This window comes from Pseudophryne corroboree, chromosome 1 (assembly GCF_028390025.1).
Source record: "Pseudophryne corroboree isolate aPseCor3 chromosome 1, aPseCor3.hap2, whole genome shotgun sequence".
NCBI classification, from domain to species: Eukaryota; Metazoa; Chordata; class Amphibia; order Anura; family Myobatrachidae; genus Pseudophryne; species Pseudophryne corroboree.
Genome location: NC_086444.1, coordinates 71,352,960 through 71,367,455, shown reverse-complemented (window position 1 = coordinate 71,367,455; position 14,496 = coordinate 71,352,960). Strand labels below are relative to the sequence as shown.

At 46.2% G+C, this 14,496-nt stretch overlaps 1 protein-coding gene and 1 long non-coding RNA gene across 2 annotated transcripts in view; one reads left to right on the top strand and one right to left on the bottom strand.

The window, feature by feature from the left end:
- Positions 1-14,496, top strand: part of ADAMTS12 (ADAM metallopeptidase with thrombospondin type 1 motif 12) — a 1,230,701-nt gene that overhangs the window by 1,047,826 nt on the left and 168,379 nt on the right. Inside the window, exon 18 of the mRNA XM_063960568.1 lies at positions 5,748-5,958. Within this exon, the coding sequence (XP_063816638.1) occupies positions 5,748-5,958 (211 nt within the window). The remainder of the gene's footprint in view (positions 1-5,747; positions 5,959-14,496) is intronic.
- Positions 3,728-14,496, bottom strand: part of LOC135055953 (uncharacterized) — a 78,523-nt gene continuing 67,754 nt past the window's right edge. Inside the window, exons 4-5 of the long non-coding RNA XR_010243858.1 lie at positions 4,720-4,815; positions 3,728-3,965 (exon numbers count right to left, since the gene is read on the bottom strand). This is a non-coding gene — a long non-coding RNA (uncharacterized LOC135055953). The remainder of the gene's footprint in view (positions 3,966-4,719; positions 4,816-14,496) is intronic.

The window sequence follows — 14,496 nt, the reverse complement described above, 5'->3', positions numbered from 1 at the left end:
TGATAATTCCCACAGGTTAAGCAGGTAGAGGCGGTCGCTGGGCAGGAGGGGGCGGGCCTGCGCCGTTTGGCTGCCGTTTTAGGGGCACGGTCCGGGAAATGCAGGCATGCCCAGACTGTGTGGGTGGCGGGCCATGGTGACTGCAAGATGTTACACTTAACCGCTACGACCTGGACAGCAACGAGTAGCTCCCTGCCAGTGCACAGGAGCTGCGCTGGCTGGGAGCTACTCTTCAAGTACAAAAGCATCGCCGCTGTGCAATGCTTTTGTACTTGTGCGGCGGGGTAGGGCCTGACATGCAGGGTGGACTAGCCCTGTGCTGGGCGTCCCCCCCGCATGTCAGGGAAGCTGATCGTGATGTGCTAAATTTAGCACATCTATGATCAGGTCTGAATTAGGCCCAAAGTACCAACCAATCAGCTCCTGACATTTTTCAAAAACAGCCTGTAACATGGCAGTTTCTGTAGAAGCTGATTGTTTAGAGCTTTATATCTCTCTATCCATGCTTTGATAAATACCCCCCTAAAACATAAGTAGCTGTTGCTAATATACAGAGATAGATCTGGATTCAAACTCTCTAAAAAGGGTCGAACTACCTGTTAGGAGTTCTAGTAGCTTGGAAGACAATTAGTGACAGCCCCAATATACATGGCCTGTAATAATAAATACCTTCATTCCGATTAGTCAGAGGGATAAGATTCTCTACATTTTTCCGTTGTGGTATGAGCTGGTCCAGGAACTTGTAAAGTTTAAAGGTGCATACACACTTGCGAGGAAATGAATGACGTCGCTCATGTTTACCCTTCCTGGGCGACGTCATTCACTTTCTCGGCAAGTGTGTATGCAGGCGAAGTCGAGCGATGCGCGGCCCCGTGGGGCGTTGACAACCCTCACTGTCGGCCTTGCACGCTGCTCAATTTGGACTGTCATCCAAGAGCTGCACTAACGGCCCGGCGTAACGTAGCTGAGCGATATGGTCGTCATTACGCTCAGTGTGTATGCCCTGCCGCCGACCGCCACAGCCCGGGAGGGGAAACACTAGGCGACGTCGCTCATAGAGCACGTCGCCTAGTGTGAACCCACCTTTAACTGTATAGCTTGTCCAGGAGCAGGTGTTTCTGGGATGCACCCCTGATTTGTGAGCTGTCATAGCTGTGTGTTAGGTCCAGGAGCTGGGGTGTTTGGTTAATTGGTGAGGCAGTGCACACTGCTAAACAGTCTGATTATTGGGGAGCACCAATAACAAGTTTCTGTACAAGTATGCTGATAGGATGGTTGAAACTTAAGGTTGGATTACAATAGCAGAGTACTGTAATCAGTCAGCGCGTTTCGTTCCGGGGATGGGAACTCTTGCATTTCGGCCCAAATGGAATCAATATTTAATGGCTCATGTAAAGTGAGTGTAAATGGGTGTAATATGCGGCATTCACCTATAATAACTTCTCCTTATTCTTCTTCTTCAACTATTTCATTCAACTGTCAGTTGTAAAATACAGGCGCTTTTGAATCAATAAAATAATTCCACTTGATGTACCCCTGTGTCAGATCACATGACTTCTGTAGTTTTTGGCAAGGCATCAAAAGCTTAGAAAGAGAATAAGAAAATCACATTTGCTAGAACTTACACAGCATAGAGTTTGCTTAATAATTGATATACTGTCAATTCAAAAAGTTTACAGAGAAAGTTTGGCAGAACTAGCCCACGGTCGGTTGCTGTTCTCATAAGCACAAATGCTGCACATCTAAGTAGAATGACAATTGGTGTACTTATTTTACCCAAAGGCTTCCTGAAAGATGTCCTGGACAGAAAGTTGCAGGTAGAACTGCCAAGAAGACAATGAGACAATTGGTTTATACATCTGTCCACCTGTTTGTTGCTTTATCCGCTCTGCATTATAGGTGTTATCTCATATTCCGCCTTCAGGGCTCCTCCTTTTATGTAAATCTTTCAATCTCAGTTATATACTAAATAAAAATCTAATTTTCACTTACATTAAGGAAATAATACAAAGTAAAAAAATATTTGTTTTATAATAAAACCTGTAAATAAGTCTTATTTCCAAAGTAGGGGTGGCATATTTGCCTATTTTTTCACACTGAGGGTAGATCAAAGCTTGGAGAGGGATAAAGCACTAACCAATCAGCTTCTATATTGTAATTTTGCAGGCTGTGTTTGAAAAATGACAATAGCTTATTGGTCTCTAAGCTTTGATACACATCCCCCTCAGCCATTTAAAACTCTCCCCAACCCTTTTCGTTGTTATAATTTAGCTACATGTTTAGTATGTTGTGCATGATTCCTAGCAAAAAATTGGTGATATTCCGCACAGACCTGATCCCAAGTTATCTTATCATATGCCTGGTATGTCAAACCAACATATAGCACATCATTATTTATTATTATTATTTATTAACAGTTATTTATATAGCGCACACATATTCTGCAGCGCTTTACAGAGAATTGCCCATTCACATCAGCCCCTGCCCCAGTGGAGCTTACAATCTATATTCCCGATCACATGTACACGCACACACATTCACACTAGGATAAATTTTGTTGGGAGCCAATTAACCTGCCAGTATATTTTTTGGATTGTGGAAGGAAACCGGAGTACCAGGAGGAAACCCATGCAAGTACGGGAAGAATATACAAACTCCACACAGTTAGAGCCATGGTGGGAATTGAATCCATGACCTCAGTGCTGTGAGGCAGTTATGCTAACCATTACACCATCCATCTGTTACATCATCTGTTTGGGTTTAATCCTATAGCATCACTCAGTTGGTGGTGCTCCCAAGAATCTTATAGGCCCTACACACTGGGCGATTATACTCAAAGATATGAACCCTCCCCATTAATAATATTTTTGTAACCGTAATGTTTTAATTTAATTATGATTCAAAACAGTGCCCCAGCAAAATGAGTCTTCTTCTGTTCTTCGGAAGGTTGTGCATTAGTGGCTGTGCCATGGGAATGTAGTTGGCCTCCCAACATACAGGATGCTGGTGGTCAGGAGACCGGGGTTGGAATCCCGACACCGGTCAGATTGCCGGCGCCAAAATTCTGACAGCCGGAATTCTGAATGTAAGTATGCTGGGGAGGGTTGGGGGTTAGGCTGTAGGAGGAGGGTTAGGATAGGGTGCGTGGTGTGGGGTGGGGAAGTTTAGGGTTTCATTGAAGGGGGGTTCGGGCACCGGGGGGATGGTAGGGTTAGGCTGTGGGAAGTGAGGATTAGAAGTAAAGTGAGGGATAGTTTAGTTTGTCATTCTTGGTGGGATTTTGGCAGTCAGGATACCAGTGTCTGAATTCTGACTGACAGTCTCCCAATCCCAACCTGTGCCATCAATGACTGATAATTTGGTTAGAAATAATTTACATTTGATACATTGATGGTTTAACTGTGTGGCTGATATTAACTGTTGGAAGTCAGGTCTCCCATCAATGTTAAAACTTGTAACCATCATTATCAGACCATGGATGGCTATCAAGAGCTCTACCATTGATGGTGCAATCAGTGATTTATATCAATGAAACCCTCAACGGTCAACTTGGAAAAGTAACACTACAGTATTAAAGCCTGTTTCTAGCAATCATACTAACATGACCCATATCTCCCCAAAAATGTAAAAAATAAGTGGACATTTTGGCAGTCCTTATTACCTCTGTCAGGTGTACATCGTAGGTTTTATTACATTGCTGTTAGCGTGTATGCGCACTCACCTTTATATTGCTAAAGATGTGACCGGTGAGTCTTGCCACTGAAATAGCCTGGACTCAGCTAAAATTGCAGCTCATTCATGATGCTCTGATTAATTCACTCAAATGGATTTATTTATCATTTTTTTTAACTAAAATAATGTGAAAGCTCTTTTGACATTATTTTAGTTTTACTTAAATGTATGAAAGGGCTTCTCCATGTCCCGAAATCCATATCTGATTCCAACCCTAACTGCCTTTTCCATACCTGTAATGAGAAATGCAATCAGCCTGAATTTACCGAGGTCAAACTGTGATTTTTCTTTTCAGAAAGAGCCCTTCTAAACTAACGCAATCTTCAGATGGCATGAGTAAAAGACTTCCTCCTTTTAGCAGGATGTGGTATAGCTCATAGACAGTTAAAAGGTAGACAGTCATTAGTTAGACACTATATGGTCGACAGTCAAAAGTCAGACAGGGTCACTCATAAGTCAGACAGGGTCATAAGTCAGACACACAAAATAAGATATTTTTTAGTTTTTTAAAAAAACATTTTTAACCCAAATTTGGTGAAATTTGTCCCCTCGCTACGCTCGCCACACTTCAGGCTCGGTGTCTCGCTTCGCTCGCCAAAACTTTACTAAGAGGTAATAGTTTGTGACATGGATAGTAAATGAGGCAAAAATTATATAAAACAGAAAAAAATAAAACTTTTTTTTGTGTGTCTGACTTATGACCCTTTCTGACTTTTGACTGTCTGATTTTTGACCCTGTCTGACTTTTGACCCTGTCAGTCTTTTGACTGTCGACCATATAGTGTCTAACTAATGACTGTTGTTATTTTTACTGTCTATCTATAGACAGGAACCCCATTTAGCAAGTGAGAGAAGGATCCTCTCAAATCCATCCCCTTCCTTCTCCCCTGTTAAGCCCCTTCCCCCCTGCACTGTGTATGCCACACCTGCATTTTATGTCATTAACAGATGTCCTGTAATAATATACACATATGCAGTACTACTTACCTTTTGATATTGATGCTGTGTTATTCGTCCGTCCATCTAACATCCATCCATGTAGTGCTGCACTGATGTTGAGCTTCTGCATGCGTAGACTGATTGCTGTTAAGCGGCACAGAACGACAGGTTCTTATTTCCACAGACATACAGTAGCTTTCTCACAAGCTCTGCTCTGCCACACGAATCTTAATACATATTCGTGATATTTATATATGTTGCAGATGACTTTTTCGGGTCACAACCACATTATATATGCAAATCATGATAAAAGGGCCTCAAAGAATAATGCCAGGTACACACTAGCCTACGTCGGGTGCGACGGAGCAGCTGCGGGGGGAGGAGCTGGGCCATGGTGCGTTCGGCAGCATGGCATCGCTTGCAATATCGCCAGATTGAGCTGCATGTACAGCCGACGGGCGATTTTCGCTAGTGACCCGCAGGAGCACACATCGCTGATGATATAGTGGGTAGACATTGGACGATTTGAACGATAGGTCATTCAGAAATATCGGGAACTGGGTGTAATGTTCTAAAAGTCATCCAGTGTGTACCAAGCTTTAGTGGCAAATATCAACTACTGTAGACCAATGTCTGCCTTGCGGAATAGCCATGTCTTATCTATGTCATCCTATGGGGTAAATTTACGAAAGCTTCTAAAGTAGAGAATTGGTGATGTTACCCATAGCAACCTTGTCGGTCATTTTCTAAAAGGCAATAGAGAAATGATAGACAGCATCTGTTTGGTTGCTATGGGCGGCATCACCAATTCTCTGTTTTAGAAGCTTTAGTAAATTTACCCTTCTTTATACATTGTACAGTTTCAGTACCCTCAAGTTTCCAAAAGTAAATTTACATACATGAGTTAATCAAAAGCTGGATGGATGGCGACGAGGCCGGATTTGTGGAGGACCAAATAACTGATTGGAACAGATGTTTTGTTAGTGTTCCACAAATAGTATACAATAATGGCTGAAGACCTGTATCATCTTTTTAAGGGGTACCCATCTAATTGGTTTATTGTACACTTTTTACAGGTGGTGGGCCGGTGAGTGGCAGGAATGTTCCACAACGTGTGGTCCAATGGGTGAGAAGAAAAGGACGGTTTTATGCATCAGAACGGTGGGGTCCGATGAACAAGCTCTTCCTTCTGAGGACTGCCACCACCTCACCAAACTCAAGAGCTATGTGTCATGCAACAGAGATATTTTATGCCCATCCAACTGGTCAGTCAGCACCTGGACAGAGGTACAGAATGCTTTTTGTTTAATCCTACTTGTCATTTTCTGCCCACCATGTAATTAGAATTTCTCTTACGCCCTAGAGGATACTGGGGTCCAAATTAGTACCATGGGGTGTAGACGGGTCCACTAGGAGCCATGGGCACTTTAAGAAATGAATAGTGTGGGCTGGCTCCTCCCTCCATGCCCCTCCTACCAGACTCAGTTTAGAAAATGCGCCCGGAGGAGTCGGTCATGCTTTGGAGCTTTGTACATATTACACAAGCACTATTCCAGTGTTTGTTTATTGCGACCCAGCTTAGTTTTGCTATTGCTACAGGGGCGCTGTGTGGCTGGCTCTGAATTCTGTGTCTCTCCAAGACCCTGCCTACATATACTGTGTTTTTACCTAGTGTGTGTGTGTGTGTGTGTGTGTGTGTGTGTGTGTGTGTGTGTGTGTGTGTGTGTGTAGGGATCCCTTTACAATCATGTCCAGGGACTGTGGGGGTCATTCCGAGTTGTTTGCTCGCTAGCAGTTTTTAGCAGCCGTGCAAACGCTATGCTGCCGCCCACTGGGAGTGTATTTTAGCTTAGCAGAAGTGCAAACGAAATGTTCGCAGAGCAGCTACAAAATATTTTTGTGTAGTTTCAGAGTAGCTCAAACCTACTCAGCGCTTGCGATCACTCAGACCATTCAGTTCCGGATTTTACGTCACACAGCGTTCAGCCAGCCACGCCTGCGTTTCCCCAGCCACGCCTGCGTTTTTATCTGGCACGCCTGCGTTTTTTCACACACTCCCTGAAAACGGTCCATTACCACCCAGAAACGCCCACTTCATGTCAATCATTTTGCGAGTGTAACTGAAAAGCATCGCTAGACCCTGTGTAAAACTACATTGTTCGTTGTAATAGTACGTTGCACGTGCGCATTGCTCCGCGTACGCATGCGCAGAAGTGCCGTTTTTTAGCCTCATCGCTGCACAGCGAACGAATGCAGCTAGCAAACAACTTGGAATGACCCCCTGTGTTTCTTGTACAGCTAAATGTCTATCTTCTCCTGGGGACTTACTACCCTGTACTCAGGATAGTGTTCACTCGCAGTCCAATGGGGCTGAACCCCCGTGGTTGGCTTCCATTAAAGAGATGATTTCAAATATTTCTACTAATTTGTTTAATACTGAAAAGGAGACACAATTCTTACGGCAGTCTATGGATGACTTGATAAATAAAGATTCAGCTCCCATGCCTGCACCCCAAGCTCTCGCCATTTGCCCACAAACACGTACCCTGGCACAAATCATGCAGGGTGATACGGATGCTGTCTAATCACAAGGCATACAGGCCCTGACAGAGGCTATCAGAAATGTCCTGCACATTCCTGACAAGACGGCAGAGGTGCAGGAGGAATCCTTTTTTAATGTAAAAAAGAAGTCCTCAGCTACTTTTCCTGCATCAAAGGAATTGAATACCCTGTTTAAAGAAACTTGGGCTAACCCTGACAAAAAATTTCAAATCCCTAAAAGATTGATTACATCCTTTCCCTTTCCCCTGGAAGATAGAGTGAAATGGGAAAACCCGCCGATTGTCGATGCATCAGTATCCAGGTTGTCATGTAAGATTGTCTTACCTGTGCCGGGGCTGCGTCCTTAAAGAACACGGCAGACCGGAAAATTTTAAATACTCTCAAATCACTATACTGTACATGTCAGCGGGAGTGGCCCAGAGGCCCACTATTGCTTGTGCACGGATGACTAGAGCCATCGCAAAATGGTCAGGTAACCTAATTGACATTTTGGATTCCTTACCCAGGGGGGAGATAGTTTTACTACTGCAGCATATCCAAGATTCTGCAAACTTTATCGTGGAGGCCTTAAAGGAAATTGGTGTGCTCAACACATGCGCCACTGCCATGGTGGTATCAACACGCAGGGGTTTGTGGCTACGACAGTGGACTGCGGAAGCGGACTCCAGAAAAGGAGTGGAAAATCTACCTTACACAGGGGACGTCCTGTTTGGGAATGAATTGGATAAGTTGATATCCAAGGCTACAGCGGGTAAGTCTACATACAGTACCTTCCATCCTCAACACCTCCAGCTAGGAAATCCTACTCTGCTCCAACTCTGCAGTCCTTTCGGACAGCAAAGTTCAAGGGCAAATCCAAGGGTTCTTCAACAACCTTCAAAGATAATAGAGGTAAAACCAGAAAACCAGCAGCTGCAGGTTCTCAGGAACAGGCATCCGGGTCTGCTTCCTCAAAGCTTTCAGCATGATGGTGGTCCGCACTGCCTGGAGGACAGGCAGGTGGGAGCTCGGTTACATTATTTCAGTCACGTTTGGAAAACATCTTGCCAGGATCCCTGGTTCATAGACCTTATCACCCAGGGATACAGACTGGAATTTCAAGAACTCCCACCTCGCAGATTCTTCAAATCAGGCTTACCAGCTTCTCCAGAAGCAAGTACGACGTTACAGGCAGCAATTCAAAAACTCAGGTCATTGTCCCAGTTCCACTTCACCTACAAAAATAAGAATTTACTTACCGATAATTCTATTTCTCGGAGTCCGTAGTGGATGCTGGGGTTCCTGAAAGGACCATGGGGAATAGCGGCTCCGCAGGAGACAGGGCACAAAAAAGTAAAGCTTTACTAGGTCAGGTGGTGTGCACTGGCTCCTCCCCCTATGACCCTCCTCCAGACTCCAGTTAGGTACTGTGCCCGGACGAGCATACACAATAAGGGAGGCATTTTGAATCCCGGGTAAGACTCATACCAGCCACACCAATCACACCGTACAACTTGTGATCTAAACCCAGTTAACAGTATGACAACAGAAAGGGCCTCTTAAAGATGGCTCCTTAACAATAACCCGAATTAGTTAACAATAACTATGTACAAGTATTGCAGATAATCCGCACTTGGGATGGGCGCCCAGCATCCACTACGGACTCCGAGAAATAGAATTATCGGTAAGTAAATTCTTATTTTCTCTATCGTCCTAAGTGGATGCTGGGGTTCCTGAAAGGACCATGGGGATTATACCAAAGCTCCCAAACGGGCGGGAGAGTGCGGATGACTCTGCAGCACCGAATGAGAGAACTCCAGGTCCTCCTTTGCCAGGGTATCAAATTTGTAAAATTTTACAAACGTGCTCTCCCCCGACCACGTAGCTGCTCGGCAGAGTTGTAATGCCGAGACCCCTCGGGCAGCCGCCCAAGATGAGCCCACCTTCCTTGTGGAGTGGGCTTTTACAGTTTTAGGCTGTGGCAGGCCTGCCACAGAATGTGCAAGTTGAATTGTGTTACAAATCCAACGAGCAATCGACTGCTTAGAAGCAGGTGCGCCCAACTTGTTGGGTGCATACAATATAAACAGCGAGTCAGATTTTCTGACTCCAGCCGTCCTTGCAATGTATATTTTTAAGGCTCTGACAACGTCCAACAACTTGGAGTCCTCCAAGTCGCTAGTGGCCGCAGGCACCACAATAGGTTGGTTCAGATGAAATGCTGATACCACTTTAGGGAGAAAATGCGGACGAGTCCGCAGTTCTGCCCTATCCGAATGGAAGATTAGATAAGGACTTTTATAAGATAAAGCCGCCAATTCAGATACTCTCCTGGCAGAGGCCAGGGCTAGTAACATAGTCACTTTCAATGTGAGATATTTCAAATCCACCTTTTTCAATGGTTCAAACCAATGGGATTTGAGGAAATCTAAAACTACATTTAGATCCCACGGTGCCACCGGAGGCACCACAGGAGGCTGTATATGCAGTACTCCCTTGACAAAAGTCTGGACCTCAGGGACAGAGGCCAATTCTTTTTGGAAGAATATTGACAGGGCCGAAATTTGAACCTTAATGGATCCCAATTTGAGACCCATAGATAATCCTGATTGCAGGAAATGTAGGAAACGACCCAGTTGGAATTCCTCCGTCGGAACCCTCCGATCCTCGCACCACGCTACATATTTTCGCCAAATGCGGTGATAATGTTTCACGGTGACTTCCTTCCGTGCCTTAATCAAGGTAGGAATGACTTCTTCTGGAATGCCTTTCCCTTTTAGGATCTGGCGTTCAACCGCCATGCCGTCAAACGCAGCCGCGGTAAGTCTTGAAAAAGACAGGGACCCTGCTGTAGCAGGTCCCTTCTCAGAGGTAGAGGCCACGGTTCGTCCGTGAGCATCTCTTGAAGTTCCGGATACCAAGTCCTTCTCGGCCAATCCGGAACCACTAGTATTGTCCTTACTCTTCTTTGCCGTATGATCTTCAATACCTTTGGTATGAGCGGCAGAGGAGGAAACACATACACTGACTGGTACACCCAAGGAGTTACCAGTGCGTCCACAGCTATTGCCTGTGGATCTCTTGACCTGGCGCAATATTTGTCCAGTTTCTTGTTGAGGCGAGACGCCATCATGTCTACAATTGGTCTTTCCCAACGGTCTATTAACATGTTGAAGACTTCTGGATGTAGACCCCACTCTCCCGGATGAAGATCGTGTCTGCTGAGGAAGTCTGCTTCCCAGTTGTCCACGCCCGGGATGAACACTGCTGACAGTGCTATCACGTGATTCTCCGCCCAGCGAAGAATCTTGGCAGCTTCTGCCATTGCACTCCTGCTTCTTGTGCCGCCCTGCCTGTTTACATGGGCGACAGCCGTGATGTTGTCCGACTGAATCAACACCGGCTTTCCTTGCAGGAGAAGTTCCGCCTGGCTTAGAGCATTGTAGATTGCTCTTAGTTCCAGAATGTTTATGTGAAGAGACTTTTCCAGACTCGTCCATACTCCCTGGAAGTTTCTTCCTTGTGTGACTGCTCCCCAGCCTCTCAGGCTGGCGTCCGTGGTCACCAGGATCCAATCCTGAATGCCGAATCTGCGGCCTTCTAATAGGTGAGCCTTCTGCAACCACCACAGAAGTGACACCCTTGTCTTTGGTGACAGGGTTATTCGCAGGTGCATCTGCAGATGCGACCCTGACCATTTGTCCAACAGATCCCTTTGGAATATTCTTGCATGGAATCTGCCGAATGGAATTGCTTCGTAAGAAGCCACCATTTTTCCCAGGACTCTTGTGCATTGATGTACTGACACTTTTCCTGGTTTTAGGAGGTTCCTGACCAGATCGGATAACTCCTTGGCTTTTTCCTCTGGAAGGAAAACCTTTTTCTGAACCGTGTCCAGAATCATTCCTAGGAACAGCAGACGAGTTGTCGGGATTAAATGGGATTTTGGAATATTCAGAATCCACCCGTGTTATCTTAGCACCTCTTGAGATAGTGCTAAAGCTGTCTCCAGCTGTTCTCTGGACCTTGCCCTTATTAGGAGATCGTCCAAGTATGGGATAACTAATACGCCTTTTCTTCGAAGAAGAATCATCATCTCGGCCATTACCTTGGTAAAGACCCGAGGCGCCGTGGACAATCCGAACGGCAGCGTCTGAAACTGATAGTGACAGTTTTGAACAATGAACCTGAGGTACCCCTGGTGTGCGGGGTAAATCGGAACGTGTAGATACGCATCCTTGATGTCCAAGGATACCATAAAGTCCCCTTCTTCCAGGTTCGCTATCACTGCTCTGAGTGACTCCATCTTGAACTTGAACTTTTTTATGTAGAGGTTCAAGGACTTCAGATTTAGAATAGGCCTTACCGAGCCATCCGGCTTCGGTACCACAAATAGAGTGGAATAATACCCCTTTCCTTGTTGTAATAGGGGTACTTTGACTATCACCTGCTGAGCGTACAGCTTGTGAATGGCTTCCAACACCCTCTCCCTTTCGGAAGAGACGGTTGGTAAGGCAGACTTCAGGAAACGATGAGGAGGATCCGTCTCTAATTCCAACCTGTACCCCTGAGATATTATCTGCAGGATCCAGGGGTCTACCTGCGAGTGAGCCCACTGCGCGCTGTAATTTTTGAGACGGCCCCCCACTGTCCCCGAGTCCGCTTGAGAGGCCCCAGCGTCATGCTGAGGTTTTTGCAGGAGCCGGGGAGGGCTTCTGTTCCTGGGAAGGAGCTGCCTGTTGGTGTCTCTTCCCTCTTCCTCTGCCTCGTGGCAGGTACGACAAGCCCTTTGCTCTCTTATTTTTGTAGGAGCGAAAAGGCTGCGGTTGAAAGGTCGGTGCCTTTCTCTGTTGGGGAGTGACTTGAGGTAAAAAAGTGGATTTCCCGGCAGTAGCCGTGGCCACCAAGTCTGATAGACCAACTCCAAATAACTCCTCCCCTTTATACGGCAAAACCTCCATGTGACGTTTTGAATCCGCATCGCCTGTCCACTGTCGTGTCCATAAGGCTCTTCTGGCTGAAATGGACATAGCACTCACCCGAGACGCCAGTGTGCAAATATCCCTCTGTGCATCACGCATATAGATAAATGCATCCTTTATTTGTTCTAACGACAGTAAAACATTGTCCCTATCTAGGGTATCAATATTTTCAATCAGGGATTCTGACCAAACTACTCCAGCACTGCACATCCAGGCAGTTGCTATAGCTGGTCGTAGTATAACACCTGCATGTGTGTATATATTCTTTTGAATAACTTCCATCTTTCTATCTGATGGATCCTTAAGTGCGGCCGTCTCAGGAGAGGGTAACGCCACTTGTTTGGATAAGCGTGTGAGCGCCTTGTCCACCTTAGGGGGTGTTTCCCAGCGCGCCCTAACCTCTGGCGGGAAAGGGTATAATGCCAATAACTTTTTTGAAATTATCAACTTTTTATCAGGAGCAACCCACGCTTCATCACACACGTCATTTAATTCTTCTGATTCAGGAAAAACTGTTTGTAGTTTTTTCACACCATACATAATACCCTGTTTTACGGTATCTGTAGTATCAGCTAAATGTAACGTCTCCTTCATTGCCAAAATCATATAACGTGTGGCCCTACTGGAAAATACGTTTGAATTTCTACCGTCGTCACTGGAATCAGTGCCCGTGTCTGGGTCTGTGTCGACCGACTGAGGCAAAGGGCGTTTTACAGCCCCTGACGGTGTTTGAGGCGCCTGGACAGGCATTAATTGATTGTCCGGCCGCCTCATGTCCTCAACTGACTGTTTAAGGGAAGATAAACCATCACGTAATTCCACAAATAAAGGCATCCATTCTGGTGTCGACCCCCTGGGGGGTGACATCTGCATATTTGGCAATTGCTCCGCCTCCACACCAATATCGTCCTCATACATGTCGACACCACGTACCGACACACACCGCAAACTCACAGGGAATGCTCTAATGAAGACAGGACCCACTAGCCCTTTTGGGGAGACAGAGGGAGAGTCTGCCAGCACACACCACAAAGCGCTATATAAACAAGGGATATCCTTATATTAAGTGCTCCCTTATAGCTGCTTTAATATATATATATATAGCCATTAATGTGCCCCCCCTCTCTGTTTTACCCTGTTTCTGTAGTGCAGTGCAGGGGAGAGACCTGGGAGCCGTTCTGACCAGCGGAGCTGTGACAGAAAATGGCGCCGTGTGCTGAGGAGATAGGCCCCGCCCCTTTTTCGGCGGGTTCTTCTCCCGCTATTTTTCCAGTCAGGCAGGGGTTAAATATCTCCATATAGCCCCTATGGGCTATATGTGAGGTATTTTTAGCCTTGTATAAGGTTTATATTTGCCTCTCAGAGCGCCCCCCCCCAGCGCTCTGCACCCTCAGTGACTGCCCAGTGAAGTGTGCTGAGAGGAAAATGGCGCACAGCTGCAGTGCTGTGCGCTACCTTATGAAGACTGAGGAGTCTTCAGCCGCCGGTTTCCGGACCTCTTCACGCTTCAGCATCTGCAAGGGGGTCGGCGGCGCGGCTCCGGGACCGGACTCCACGGCTGGGCCTGTGTTCGATCCCTCTGGAGCTAATGGTGTCCAGTAGCCAAGCAGCAAATCCACTCTGCATGCAGGTGAGTTTACTACTTTCCCCCTAAGTCCCACGTTGCAGTGATCCTGTTGCCAGCAGGACTCACTGTAAAGAAAAAAACCTAAACTAAACTTTCTCTAAGCAGCTCTTTAGGAGAGCCACCTAGATTGCACCCTTCTCGTTCGGGCACAAAATCTAACTGGAGTCTGGAGGAGGGTCATAGGGGGAGGAGCCAGTGCACACCACCTGACCTAGTAAAGCTTTACTTTTTTGTGCCCTGTCTCCTGCGGAGCCGCTATTCCCCATGGTCCTTTCAGGAACCCCAGCATCCACTTAGGACGATAGAGAAACAAAGGTTATTACTCCAGCCTGTTTGTGGTACCGCAACCGGATGGTTCGGTAAGACCCATTTTAAACCTCAAGTCACTGAACCTGTACTTACTGGTGTTCAAGTTCAAGATGGAGTCTCTGAGAGCGGTCATCTCAGGTCTGGAGGAGGGGAATTCCTGGTGTCTCTGGACATCAAGGATGCGTACCTTCATGTTCCGATTTGGCCGCCTCATCAGGCTTATCTAAGGTTTGCACTGCAGGATTGTCACTACCAGTTTCAGGCCCTTCCATTTGGCCTCTCCACGGCACCAAGGGTATTCACCAAGGTGATGGCAGAGATGATGTTTCTCCTCCGCAAGAAGGGCGTGAACATAATACCATATCT